Source organism: Calypte anna, chromosome 5 (genome assembly GCF_003957555.1).
Source record: "Calypte anna isolate BGI_N300 chromosome 5, bCalAnn1_v1.p, whole genome shotgun sequence".
NCBI classification, from domain to species: Eukaryota; Metazoa; Chordata; class Aves; order Apodiformes; family Trochilidae; genus Calypte; species Calypte anna.
In genome coordinates, this window is record NC_044250.1 from 5,184,876 (window position 1) to 5,198,502 (window position 13,627).

The 13,627-nt window shown below is 44.8% G+C and overlaps 1 protein-coding gene across 2 annotated transcripts in view; it reads right to left on the minus strand.

The window, feature by feature from the left end:
- LGR4 (leucine rich repeat containing G protein-coupled receptor 4) overlaps nucleotides 1-9,796 on the minus strand; it is a 71,830-nt gene extending 62,034 nt beyond the window's left edge. The window contains exon 1 of one of the 2 annotated variants that reach the window (XM_030451317.1): nucleotides 9,363-9,796. In XM_030451317.1, coding sequence (XP_030307177.1) covers nucleotides 9,363-9,547 — 185 coding nt within the window. In that variant the 5' untranslated portion in view covers nucleotides 9,548-9,796. The remainder of the gene's footprint in view (nucleotides 1-9,362) is intronic. The other variant, XM_030451318.1, reaches the window with a different exon arrangement.
- Nucleotides 9,797-13,627: the final 3,831 nt, after the last annotated feature.

A 13,627-nucleotide genomic window follows, 5' to 3' on the forward strand; every position in this document is an offset into this window, starting at 1 on the left:
TCTGTAGATTGCTGCTAGCAGCAGCTTTGCAAAAATCCCTTAAAGAACATCTAAGTCTGGGCCTAAATGCATCAATCTCCCAAAGAGCCTTCAGGAGGCTCAAAGGCTCCTAATTTGGAGGGGAGGCTCAAAGAATTGCTGAGGGAGCACAATTCTCAGTCTGGAAAGGTTTCCCCTCGTTAAAATCACAACACATTTTTCAAGAGTATTCAACCATAGGACCTGACAAAGATGGCTCCTTCACAGCTTTTACATCCAAGAACTGAGTGATGGGCAGCTCCCTCAGTTCTGCCAAGTGGAGAACATCAGACAAGGAATCCACACAGAATGACCCAAAGAGAAAAGCCCATGCACCAAAGTCACAGGCTGCAGTGTCCCTTTGCTTTTCCAAATGAATCAGCCAGATCTGCTACTGCTCCAGATCAGCATTTCAAAAAACAGCATGGAAACTGCATCCCTGCTTTTGTGCCACAACCTCAAAGACCCAAGTGCAGGAAAACCAAACTCTTACTTTACAAGGTAAAAGTACTCTTACTCCACATGGAAGTGGCCTGTTTGGAGGTCAATCAACAATTGGTCCCATTTTGTGCTTTGAAAGGAGAAATAACAGGCACAGGGGGAAACATCCCCCAAGTCATGTTCCAGTGGAGCCATTACACCTGAACCCATATCTTCTGCATCTGCAGAACACCAAATACCAGCCATCACTGTGCCCAAGTGGTTCAGAAATAACATCACTGAGAATCACCTGTTGGTAAGAATACAACACAACCCTGGTGAACTCTCCTGCATGGCCACATCACTGATCCTGCACTGCTGAAATGGCTTTGTCCACATCTAGAGTTCTGGTCCCACGAAAAAACACAAATTATGATGCCCTCAGGACGAGCATTTTGATGCAAACCTTGTGGGTAGCTTACTGATCTTCCCATGTAGCTTGGCAGCCCCCAGCCCTCCGAGCCCTTGCAGCCCCCTACACTGCTTGCAAAGAGGGGAATGAAATATTCCATATGTTCCCTTTGTCAGGGACATGGCTATTGAAAGCACAGCCACGCTGCTCTCCCTGCTGGGGCACCGGGTCAGGCTATTCATCTGTAACCATGCAGACCTCAAGAAAGTAATGGGAAAACTCCCAAAACAAAAACACATTTTGACAGAGCAAGGTTATAAAATGCACAGCTGCATTTGCAGTGCTATTAAGCTCTATCAAGCAGGTTTAGGCTTCCCCTGCAAACCTCTGAAACATCCATTTATGATTCATTGCTAATTGTGTACCATTTAAAAGTCCAAACATATCTGCTCAAAAACATTAAGGTGAAAAAAGTCCTTGCAGGACTTAGCATTCCTCCAAGATTGGCTGGGGAGAGAACAGGAGGACGTACAGCACTTTAGAAAAAAACTCTTTACATTTTAGTTACAAAACACCTCAACTGAGAGCTGCAAAGATACTTATTTACTCTCCAAGGACCTGACTTCTCAGGGTGCTCTTAAGAACCCTCTCAACAACTTCACTTGACTTTGAATTTTCCTTCATCTTTTCCTCAAGATACAGAATTAGAACCTGTTCTCTTGGACAGGGAAATTTCTTTTCTTTCCCAAAACCAGCACCTTCTGTGTCACTTCTGTACTTTCAGATCACACTGATGGTGAAGCTTCTCCTTACAGGAATTAGTTGCTACTTTTTAAAAAAGTGACAGAGTTGTTAAACTTTGTAGTAGTTTTCCTACCCTTGAGAAATTAACTTGAGTATTTCCTTCATTTCAGATGAAAAAAAAATAAAAATCAGGCTCCAGAATTACTTCAATTATATCTTCACTGTGCCAAAGTCTCAAGGCTGAGCTGTCAAACGTCAACCATACCTACAAATAATCAAGTTATGAAGCAAGATTTTTAACTGCATCTCTACTTATCAACATTAGATTTAAACAACATGAACAAAAAAATTATGCACATTGAGCATCAAGTGTCAACAACAGCCCTTACATGTTTTACAGTTGTCATGTTACACCAACAAACACTTGGCTACATTTAAAGCTGCTGTCACTTGAGAAACACAAGGAATTTTCAATAGTGAAAAATGTATTGCTATTATCTTTCACACACACATTCCTTTTCAGGTTTTCTTATTAAAATGTATTTGTCACATAGAAATGCAAGAACACCACAAGGGATGCCTAGAAGGAATTAATTTTCATTTCCACCATGCCATGAAGACAGTTCTTCCTTTGAAAAGATATCAAATTAAACAAGATATATTGAGTAATACACTCCTGAATAAGTTTTTAAAAGCTCATGACAAAAGCATAGCCAAAGTTTTACTGTCTCCAAAACACACTGTATGGCTAAAATATGTCACTTCAGAAAAACATTAATTCTCTATAACTCATAAATATAAACAGAAAATATAAAACACACACCAGGAAAATGAAGCTAACAAAAACTCATGAAGTGATATTCTTAGTTTCAAAAACCAAACATCCTGCACAGATGCCAGACCCCAGTCCACCAGAGAAAATACATCAATATAACCTGTTGAAAAATAGCTGTATCTTTTAAAACATTATCATCTTGAGTGACATTCTGCAGAATGCCACCAGTTAGCTGGAGATTTTCCCAAAATCTTTCAGGGACAGTAATATGTTTCTGGGAAGTAGAAATGTTCTGACCTTCTTGAAATGCTGTAGCAGTTAAATAAATAAAGAGTATCATTTAAAGAGTGTAATTATTTAAGAGTATAATTTAAATAAAGAGTATTCTGCTATTTCAACTACGTACTTTAAAATAAATGGCACATGATTTGAAATTATTGGGAACTTTCTTTAGTGAATGACAGCTGCAGTAACTCACAACTTTACAGGGAAAAAAAAAAAAAAAAAAAGGCAAAAAGTTCAACTGTTTTGCCAGGTAGATCACATCATTTCTGCAAGATTTAATTGCACTTTCCAGGCACGCATACATCTAATACTTGATGCTTCCAATTTGGACACACCACTTGTGTTTGGAACACAAAATTTAATAAATATGGGCTCAATTCTGAAACAAAGGCTTTCAAAAATATTTCTAGTGAGGACAACACCTCTATAGTATGGCCAAGAGCCTTCTCTCCTCCATGAGCCCACTGCCACGTGCAGCTCTCCGTAACTGAGCTGGCTCCTGTCTATAGGAAAAGGGAATGCCAAGAGCTGCCTCCACCTTTCCCAAATGGGTTGTGCAAAGGGAGCTGGCAGTGGGAAAGCATTAAGAACCAACACGACATGACCAAAGTTCAGACCAAAGTTTGAAACACCTTATCAGAAAACTGCAGCAGTACCTGAAAGGCAGATACAAAAATGTACAGGAGAGTATTTCCCTATAGCCAAATCCTAGGAACCACTGCAGCACATGACAGGCTGCCAGCTGGAGAGGATGGCCAGGGATCTCTCACCCATGAAATTCTGTTGGTACCTCTTAAGGTCTCATAACATTTAAATCTGTTGTGTCAATTTACAGGTTTCTTAAAATAGCAATGGCTTCTTTTACCCTCTTATGTACTTTCTCCCATCTTCATGTCCTATTTCTAGGATCATACAAATTTCTTATTCTTCCTCAAGCTATTTTTTACTTTCTGCTTCTTCCATAAAGAACCCCAAAACCACAACTTGGCAGCACAGAGCTGCAGCCTGAAACACATTCAGCCTTTAATAGAATAACTGCTGGCCATGAAGCCCCATGCAGCCACACAGGAGCTCACCAGTCCCATCCACTTCACTCCTTTGCTTATTTGCAAAACAAGGAGCAAGCAAACCTGAGTTGTTGGCAAATCCTCCAGAACACAAACACAACATCAGCTCCCACCCATTCCTGACAAAGGGACCAACTTTAGGAATAAGCTTTTAGAAAGCACAAGGGTGGCTGAGGGAAAAGAGGGTCCCCCAGCCAGGGGAGGGAAAAGAGGGTCTCTGCTATTCAGAGACACTCCTGGAGCCCCACAGCTCTCATCCTCTCTAAAATGAGATATGGGTGCTCAGCCTTCCTGAAATCTAGGCCAGTAATTTTCTCTGGGTAAATATGAGCTTGTGTTCTGCAAAAATTGCTGGCTTAGATGTAGAATACAAAACAAATAAAGATCCTTGCGGAGGAGGTTTCTGTGGGGTTTGTTTTGTTTTTCAATCCTTATATTACAGCTTCCATATTTTCCATCTCAAACAGATAGTTACTAGTAAATTCCTCTCAAGAACTGAAAAGATAATTATTTACTAGCATAAACTTGCTTACACTGAAGTCCAACTTTTTCTCTGCTGCACACTTATCTTAGTATTTATTCCCCAAAGTCACATTTACAAGACTCTTCCAGAAAGCATCAAACAAGAAATGACATATTGCCTATACAAATGAGCTCAACATACAACATAAATGCCAAATACTTGACAAATTATGTGCTATGGCACTTTTTATTTGAGGGGGAGGAAGAAAAATAGGAAAACACCCCATTTGCTGCCAACAGAGAGCATAAAAAGAATAAAAAATATATTTAACAAACTCTGAAACAACTACCTCACTTCTCTGTGCACTACTTTTTTCACACAGCCAACAGATAAATGAGCCAGTTTAAAATGCATCAAAGGCTCAAATCATTGGGTGAAGTCTGCAGGAGAAACTGTCACTGGAGCCACCAGGCTCTGGTCCAGGCACAGGATGCTGCACCAGCAAACTCCAGTCCCCCTCCTGCCCATGGGATTTCACAGGCCTGTACAAACATAAAGTTTATGCCAACTAATAGGAATATTTGTATTAAAATGACACGATTGTGTCTTTAAAAAAAAATACAGAAAGCATGTTTTTAAAAATACAGAATAGGCCTTTTCTTACTTGCCATCACATCAGTAGCACATGGCATAGGCAAGTGAAAAACTAAACAGTGGAACTGTGAAACCTTTAAACCTCTAATGAGATAAGGCTTTTCTATCTCAGGAGGACTGCAATTATGATACATTTTCCAGACTCAGGGTCATGTCTGGACATCTTTACTTTGCACCATAACTCTGCTAGACAGCATTGACAAAACTTTAGGCAGGTCCTCACTGTGCTTATCTAACCATGGTGGGATGCTGAGTATCTGCATGTCAGTACCAGATGTATTAGAAGACACTGAGCATCCACCTACTGCATTTCATCATCATCCTACAAAAAAAATAGAAGTGCCAGATGAAAAGACAAAAAAAAACAACCAACCCAAAAGCATGCAAGCTTTGCTGAATCCAAACAGAACCAGATCATTTTAACATTTCTACATAAATGGAGTAGGAAATCAGGTTAAACACGAGACAGTGTAGGTACTTCCAGATAGTCTGCAAATTGAAAAGAATTCCCTGCAATCACTGAAGCCACCTGTGGTATGAAAAAAATAAAAAAATTTTAAAAACCAGGATATTTGTCAACTGCCATATCTTTATCTTATAAAGCTAGTGCCTGACACAGCACACAAAGACAGCCACTACTGATATAAAAAAACAAAAGACCAAGATGACTGTTTCATTCTGAAGGTCTACTCTGGGGAGCTGCCAGAGCTCACAAGCCCTCCTTTCATAATGCAAATAGTGCAAAATTAAAGCAAGGGATCCCTGCCATTTCCCAAAAATACAAACAAAAAGCACTAAAAGGAAAATTATCTGTATTGCTGTCGTATTTCAAGTACCCAAAATATAATGGCAAGCACTGAGAAAGGACTACATTGCTCATAGTGAGTAGGTCCACGGAAGATGTCTATAGTCATTATCTGGCATTAGCTGCTTTTCCTCTCCAGTATAAGATTCACATAAGTATTAAACCTCCAAAACTGAAATTTCAGTTCTTAAACTGATACCCGTAAGAAACACAAGTATATCCTATAGCTGTCTTTGCTAATATAGATGTTTTCTAGTGCATGACACACGAAATATCACAGCAAAGATGAGGTGCCTACTGCATGGATTTAAAGAACCCAAACAAACAACATTTTCACATCTTGCACAGGCATCTCAACTTGCTAGACAACAGTTATTTTGCAACAAAGCAAAATCACAACCCTCATAAACAGAAAAACAGGCAGCTGGTAATTAAGAGTTACATAAACACCTACCTAAATTATACAGAACAAATGGCCACCTACAGTAAAAGTATCAAGTAATTATCCCTGGTCATGTCCTATTGACTCTCTCATTCCTTCCCATCAATCTCAACCCCTCCCCACCAGCCTCTCGGAGAGTTTGGGTCTAGTGCTGCCATCTCTCTCTTACCCAAGCACTTGGGGTATCTCCCAAAAAACCTCTTCACCAGGATGACTGTGGTTGGGACAAGGTAATCACCTTTCTTTATTCACATTCCACCTCTCAAAGAGCACTGATGACTCAAAAATAACGAGCAGATACTCTGACTTTCCAAGCTGCTCAGTCTGATGCAACCACAGTACTCCAGTAACCACACAACCCTCCTGCCCTGCCCCAGTCCTCTCTCTGCACCCCAGCATTACAGTTACAATGCATTTAGCCAACTGAATGCAGAGAAGGGACTATTCCAAAAATCCACTGTTTGGAGGAGCTTTCTAACCACCACAGTAAGGAAGGAGCAGCAGATCCGTCAAGAGCTGAAGAAAGAAGTAACAGAAAGAGAATCCAAAAGGATTTGCTTTTGAGGCTCTACAGAAATCACTACTTAACCATTAATGGCAGGTGAAGAAACATGGCTGAATTTTTAAGACACCTTGGAATCACGTTAAATTATTAAAATCAATGCAAAGGAATTAAGACTGGAGGAAAATAGAAGTAGTATAAAATACCAACCTCCTTCTATCACCTCAACTGCCTCAAAACTCATTTACTGCCAACTTGGGTTAAAAGCATAAGCAACTTTTCTGCAGTTGCTCTCTCCTGGCCAAAGCCAAAACACAGGCACAACTTTGCTTTAGTAACATAAAACATCACTTGTAACACTGGGCCATCTCTACACTAAGGACTCATTGCTGCTATGGTTATAATCAAAAAAAGCCCCATATCAATGCTAAGGGGATTTCCTGGCATCATTATGCTGTCTGACATGAAGCACAGAAAAGCTTTATTCTCTCCACGTAGCCAGGATGCTTTGCCATTACACAAAGGTGTTAGCTAGAGGTGACAGTTTATTCTCTTTTTTCCTCCACACAACCCAACCCAAATTCTCCGGCCAAGCTATACACTGCCCAGGTCAAGCAGGTCAGAAATTAGTTCTCTGTTGTGTACAAAAATGTCTTCTACACACCCAAAACTTTCAAGTGCAGAAGTGCCATAAAGCCACCCTTTTTTTTTTTCTTTTTTTTTTTTTTTTTTTTTTTTTTACTTCTTCAAATAAGGAAGCAGGAACTCAACACAAATGGGGACCAGGAGTATCCTTTACTGCCACAGAACACAAAAGTTTCTGCTCAAGTTTAAAGAGCACAAAACCAACTGTGGCACAAACTCATCTCAAAACACACTCAAGTACATGCAGATCTTCTCTTACTTTTGGAGTAAGTGTTAGGTTGGCTTCTGGAAAATTACCTGCACAGCTAAGAAAGAACTTAAAAGCTGAAACTCCTTGGCAACTTTATCTCTAATGGGTGTTGGCTATGACGACTTGTACCCATTAGAATGCCAATGCCATGTTGCAGACAGACAGGGATGTACTGAGCCCATTTTACAAGACAGACAACATAGTAGCCATAAAACCTCGGGTTTAAATGTGTCTTTTACCAGAGAGCCTTCAATTATTTTATAAAACAAGGTAACCCGTTTTATCCATGGAGGAAACAGAAGACAGTTCACCAGCCAGTCCAAGGCTTCACAACAGCAGCTCCTGACTCCCTACCCCAAACTCACAACACTGTTTCTACAATAGGAACACCACCATGAAGACAGCTCCCACTTACACCATTGGAGCACAAAAAGGAACACGGTATTTAAGCACAGGTAACAACCAAGATCTGTGATTCATCAAATTCTACGCAAGCAAATGGTCCAATAATCTTTCTCCATCCAGCTTGAACTACAGGCAAAAACCACTCCAAACAGGTAGCAGAAACTGGAAACCTGCTCAGTAAACAAAACCTCTGGTAACTAAGAATCAGACTACCTTTGCATACTAAGTAAGTGTAGGCAAACAAAGAGGAAAAGTGACATTTAGGAGGCATAAAATACTATTGTATTTTGACAACGCAGCAACTCAGAACTGATCTGTCACCAACTCAGAACTGATCTGTCACCGTGCAGGAGAATTTGCTGTGGTGTGCTCTGTGTTCTACCTCCTAAGTGCAGTGAAGCTTCAGTAACAGCATACTGACCACTGGCCCATAAAAAACCTCACTCCAGCCTGTGAAATCTTTGCTGAGAACTAGGGCAAGACTGACAGGTTTTCTTGTGAAATTTGACAGGCTTGTGGAAGAGCAAAACTACTATATTGAAAGCTGCAAATTCCTCTCTTTCAGATCACGTCTCTACCAAAGAGAGCACTCATTCCACAATTAAAATGTTACTATTAAAGTTACCAAAACTCAAGATCCACCCGTTTGTCTCTAGACCACAATACCACGGGACACAGAGAGTTTATATTTTTCTCCATCCACGAGCACATCTTGACAAAGCTCCCGAGCCTCATTCATGCTGTTTTGCCGAAGTTAAGCTGTGCATCGCATACCTAGAGAATCCTGTAAAAAGCCAAGGTCCCCTTAGGTAACCGGATCTACACATGTGGCGAACGGAAAACGCCTCGACTTTGGGGAGAAGATCATTTAGCCTGGGAACTGGATACTGGAGAAAACTGAGGCACTTCAGAGGAAGGACATCGCGGAGAGCTGCACCATGTGCGGGATCCCCCGCCCCTCGGGGATCCTACCGAACCCCACCAGTATCCCTTCCTCGCTCCCACACGGGCCATAAGACCCCAGCAGCAGCCCCCTCGAGTTTTCCTCCCGGCCTTATCCATCTCCCAGGCCTCCCCCGGGAGGGTTTTGCTCAGCCGGCTCACCCCCACCCGCCAGGCCAGGCACCCCGCGGGGTTCCCAGGAACGGGACGGCAGCCGGACCCGGGCCAGGTGCCACCTCAGGCCCCGGGCTGCCCTCACCTGCCCCAGCGGGGCCGGGCCCTACGTTCGGCCCGGCGGGCCCCGCCGCTGCCCACAGGCCGGCCCCTGCGGGACGGGCCGGCACGGAGAGCGACGGCGGCCGCGTTACCCCCGCCTCGGCGACAACATATAACTAAACATGCAATTACTGGGTGTTTTTGTGGTAGGGTTTGTTTGGGTTTTATATATATATATATAAATAAATAAAATAGGGACAAAGCACCCGCCCCGCCCGCCGCGGATACCTGCCCGCCCCGGCCCCCCTCCGACTCACAGGGCGTGCGTGAATGCGCTGAGTCCCGGGGGCACGGCCGCCAGCCCCCGCCCGGAGCAGTCCACGCCGCGGTCGCCGTCGCAGCTGCAGGAGGCCGGGCAGGGAGGGGGGGACGCTCCGCCACTGGGCCCGGCCCAGCTCCCCAGGCCCCAGGCGACGAGGCCGAGCAGAGCGAGGCACCGCATCGCCGGCCCCCGCCGACCGCCGGCCAGACTCCCCCGGCTCGGCTCGGCTCGGCACGGTACGGTTCGGCCTGCCGCTCACCACCGGCGCTCTCCGCGCACTGAGCCTCCGCACCACCGGCTGGCGGAAAAATATTAAAAAAAAAAAAAAAAAAAAAAAAAAAAGTAGCAACGAAAATATAAAAATCAAAAAGGCGCCTCCGGCCGGCGCGGCCCTGGGGCTGTCTCAGCGGTGCTCCCGAGCAGCCAGCCCTCCGCCGCCCGCCTGCCCCATCCAACGCCCGCAGCGCCCGTCGCCGCCGCCGCTCATCTCAGCCCAGCAGGTACCGCGCGGGGGCGGCCATGGCCGGCTCTCCCGCGCCGCTGCTGGCGGGTGGCGGTCCCCAGGGAGCGCCGGCGGCCGTGCACCCCGGCCCTGCGACTGCCTGCAGCGCCGCTGCCCTCGGCGTCCGCCCGTCCGCCCCTCCCGGCCCTGGGTCCCTGCGAGCCGCGGTGGCGGCGGCGCCTGCTCTGCGCCTAGCGCCGAGGTGCATATGCTAATGAGGAAGCCACCCCCGCGCTCCTATTGGCGCAGAGCGAGAGAGGGGCTGATTAATATGCAAAGAGCAGCTCGGTCTCAGCCAATGGAAGTAGGAGGGCGTGGCGGCACCGAGGAGGGGGCGGGGCCTCCGGGAGGAGGGGGCGGTGTCTGGTCCCCGGGACCCCCAGGTCCGCCCCATGACCCCCCCCCAACTCTCGGTCCGGTGCTCCCGATCACGGAATCGTTTCTCCCCTTGGAGTGGGGAGCCAGGGCCAGGCTGGCCCGGTGACCGAGGGCCGCGCCGGGCCCCACCGTCCCAGGGAACCATTTCCCCGTGCAGCGGCCCCGACGTTCGCCCCCCCGGGGCCCGTGCCCGCTCCCGGAGCCTCATCCCGCCCCGCAGCCGTCGAGCCGCGCTCTGAAGAAAGTCTCCGGCTTGCAGCGAGAAGCGACAAGGATCGGAGGGTACCGAGGATCCCAGCGGCATCGCACACCCACCGGGGACCGGGCAACCGATGCCGTGCCGGCTCTGTCTCGGACCGGAACCGGTTCACTCTCTCGCTACCAAAGCAGGCGCGACTGCATCATAAATTCTTCTCAAAAGCGAGTTGCTTTATAAAAGAACTGGTTCCCACCACCCGTGGTATCTGGCGTTCACAAAACCACACCTTGTAACCAAACTGGCGCTGGCAGCCAGTCTGTGTCCTCTTTTCCTTGAGAAAATAACAAATAAACTGAACACCCATCATTCCCTACAGTTAGGGCCCTCCATCACTATCCATTTGCTATTATTCTCCAACCAGTTTTGGTTAACATGTTCTCTTTTGCATCCTTCTAACCTGTAGCTACCCTGCTCACCCACGTGCTGTGCTCCATGCAATCTCGGTATCTTTCTGGGAATGTCACCATAACACTCAGGTAACACCACCTTTCATTGTCATCTCCCTCTGGCCCAGACCCTTAAACGGGCTCCAAGTTAGACCAACCTGGCTGAAGAAAGCACTGAAAAGGCACCCGAGCCTGCCGTGATGGCAAACACCAGCACCATCTACTACCACGTCTCGGTTGGATGCTCTGAACCTGCCTGAGGAATTGCCTGCCCTGGCACAGCCCCCTGGGCAGCCTGAAGCACACCCAAGGAGGTGTCTGCGTGGCCCAACCTAAACAGCATGGACACTCAGGGAGCCCTCCAGAAGATCAGAGCCTTCCTAAGCCCTTCTGGACTACGTAGGTTCTGTTCAATTTGTGGATAGATGTTGAGGAACACAGATGGAGGAACTGACAGCCTGCCTCTGCTGTTTGAAGGAAATGGGATGGATGGACCACATTGACCTTCACTCACTTCTCTGAAACCAGGAGCAGATTTTTAGTTGTGATTGAACTCTCAGTCCAAAGCCAGAGCAACCATGGAAGGGTTTCACATGACCCCGTGACATTTACTTCTAATTGCTGCAATTGCATGCAAAAAATCCCAAATATCCCCCCACGTCCAGCGAGTCCGACACTCAGGGATGTGGCACACTTGTTCCCAAGACATGCAGGGAAGAGGCAGTGTTCACAGCAACCCTGGCCCAGTGCACATGTGGGGGAATGAGGGACTCACCTTCCACTTCACCTTCCTTTTTTTTTTTTTTTTTTTAATTAAAAAAGCAGGCACATGAAAAGTGGAGACCTACAGATCTCACATAATTTGTGCTCAGGAAGGGTAAAACCCTAGAAATACAGACCTTGCAGCCATTGCCTCTACCTCCTACATTTCTCCTCATCTTTTTTTCAACTGTTAATTCCCTCCTAAAAATGCTAGCACCATTTTACCTTACTAAAAGTATTATTCTCTTCCATAGAGACAATCCTGTTCCTGATGCACTGATTTTGTATGAACATCATTTTTCATTACTGCAAAAGTAAGGTAAATTTAATACCTTGCTGTCTTCCTGTCCTACACACTGTGAGCATTACAAAGTTCTCAGCAAAGCTGAATTTACTGATGTCTGATAAAGCTTTGCTGTAGGTTTATGGGTACATATGGTTATCTCTTGTCCTTCCCTCAAGTTGATCTTGGCAAAGGAAACACATCAAGTCAAAACTGTGTTGTTCTAACAACTTCCAGGGCCAAAGAAACTGCACATTCATCTCACCCTCTCTGTGCCTGTGTTCAGGGACAGTGATGGAGGAACCAGAACAGCAGGAGAGAAAAATTTAAAAGGAATAATTTTCTTTACAAAACAGACCCAAATCAATTCAGGTAACAAAAAGTGATCTTTTTTGCCCCAGCTGGCAAAGAAGTGCTTATATTCACTTTACAAATAGTCTCACTTCACTAACCAAAAATAATGGGAGCAGAAGCAGCCCCGGGTGCCTGCAAGGTGTTTGGAGTATGAATAGTAGCACAGAGCATACTTTGTACAGCAGTTCTGGTGACTTGCAACACCTGCAGAACTTCTGGAAAAAATGTGCAAAAAAATTATAGTTAAGCAGAACAGCAAAGCACTTTTTTTTTTCCCCTCCCATCCTTTTAAACACTGGAATAGCTCAGTTTTTCCTCTCAATTCTTGTCTGGTTTCAATCTTTCTTCTCCCAGCATGGCTTGAGGTGGGGAGCTATTAGTAGAGCTATTTCAAATCTCCAGTCTCCCAAACTCCTGTCCTAGGACCAATCCACTTGTCTTTTCATCCAGAAAATGACCAGGACCACAGGCAGACGAACGAATGGAATCCTTCCAGGATGCCGGGTGAAGGAAGGGAAGCAGGAAAAATGTCTTTTCATTGCTTCTTCCAATTAATCTATAACTGGTTCTAGCAAAATAACTTCAGTCCTTCTCTTATTTTTCCATTTCTGCCTCTCTCTAGCACTGTTGGAGCACTTTCTTCTTATACAGCACCTGTTTGCAGGCACTGATTTTATTTTCCTGTCTAAGTAAACCCCTGATGATTATTGCAAAGCAGGTTTAATTATGTAATAAAGATTTAAAGATTTTTAACTTATTTTTAAGCTGAAAAAAAATGGGTATATTTTATTAAATGTATTTAACTAAAAATTATACCCATGGATTTTGAAATTGTCAGTTTAAAAGTCACATCTGAAACAATCCTCAGTGCCACAAATTCCAAGAAGCATCCTCCAGAATACAAAATAAGTCAGAAATTAACTTGTTTCATAGAAAAACAAACAAACAAAAAGCCACAAAAAATCCAAAACAAAACAAAAACCTGCAAAGGAGGGAAAAAACTTTCCAAGTTAGTGTTACTTGTGCTATTTCATTTGACTTTGTCCTCCCATTTATCTAAAGCTGTTGCTGTACATGGTTAAATTGCACAGCTAATGCCAGCAGCAGCTCAGGCAGGCACATTACACACAGTTATAACTTTCACAAAACAGCAATACCAGTAAAATTTCTTAGGGACTCTGCAGCTATCATAGAGATGAATGAAAAAAAAAAAATAGCTGCTGCAGACCCTCAACTTCAGTAAGATTACAGTCAGGAGCCTGTCAAAAAAATAGCAGATTTTAATACAAATATCAGAGTGGGCATTTGCACCTCAAGCTGTGGTGCTGAAGGGCAG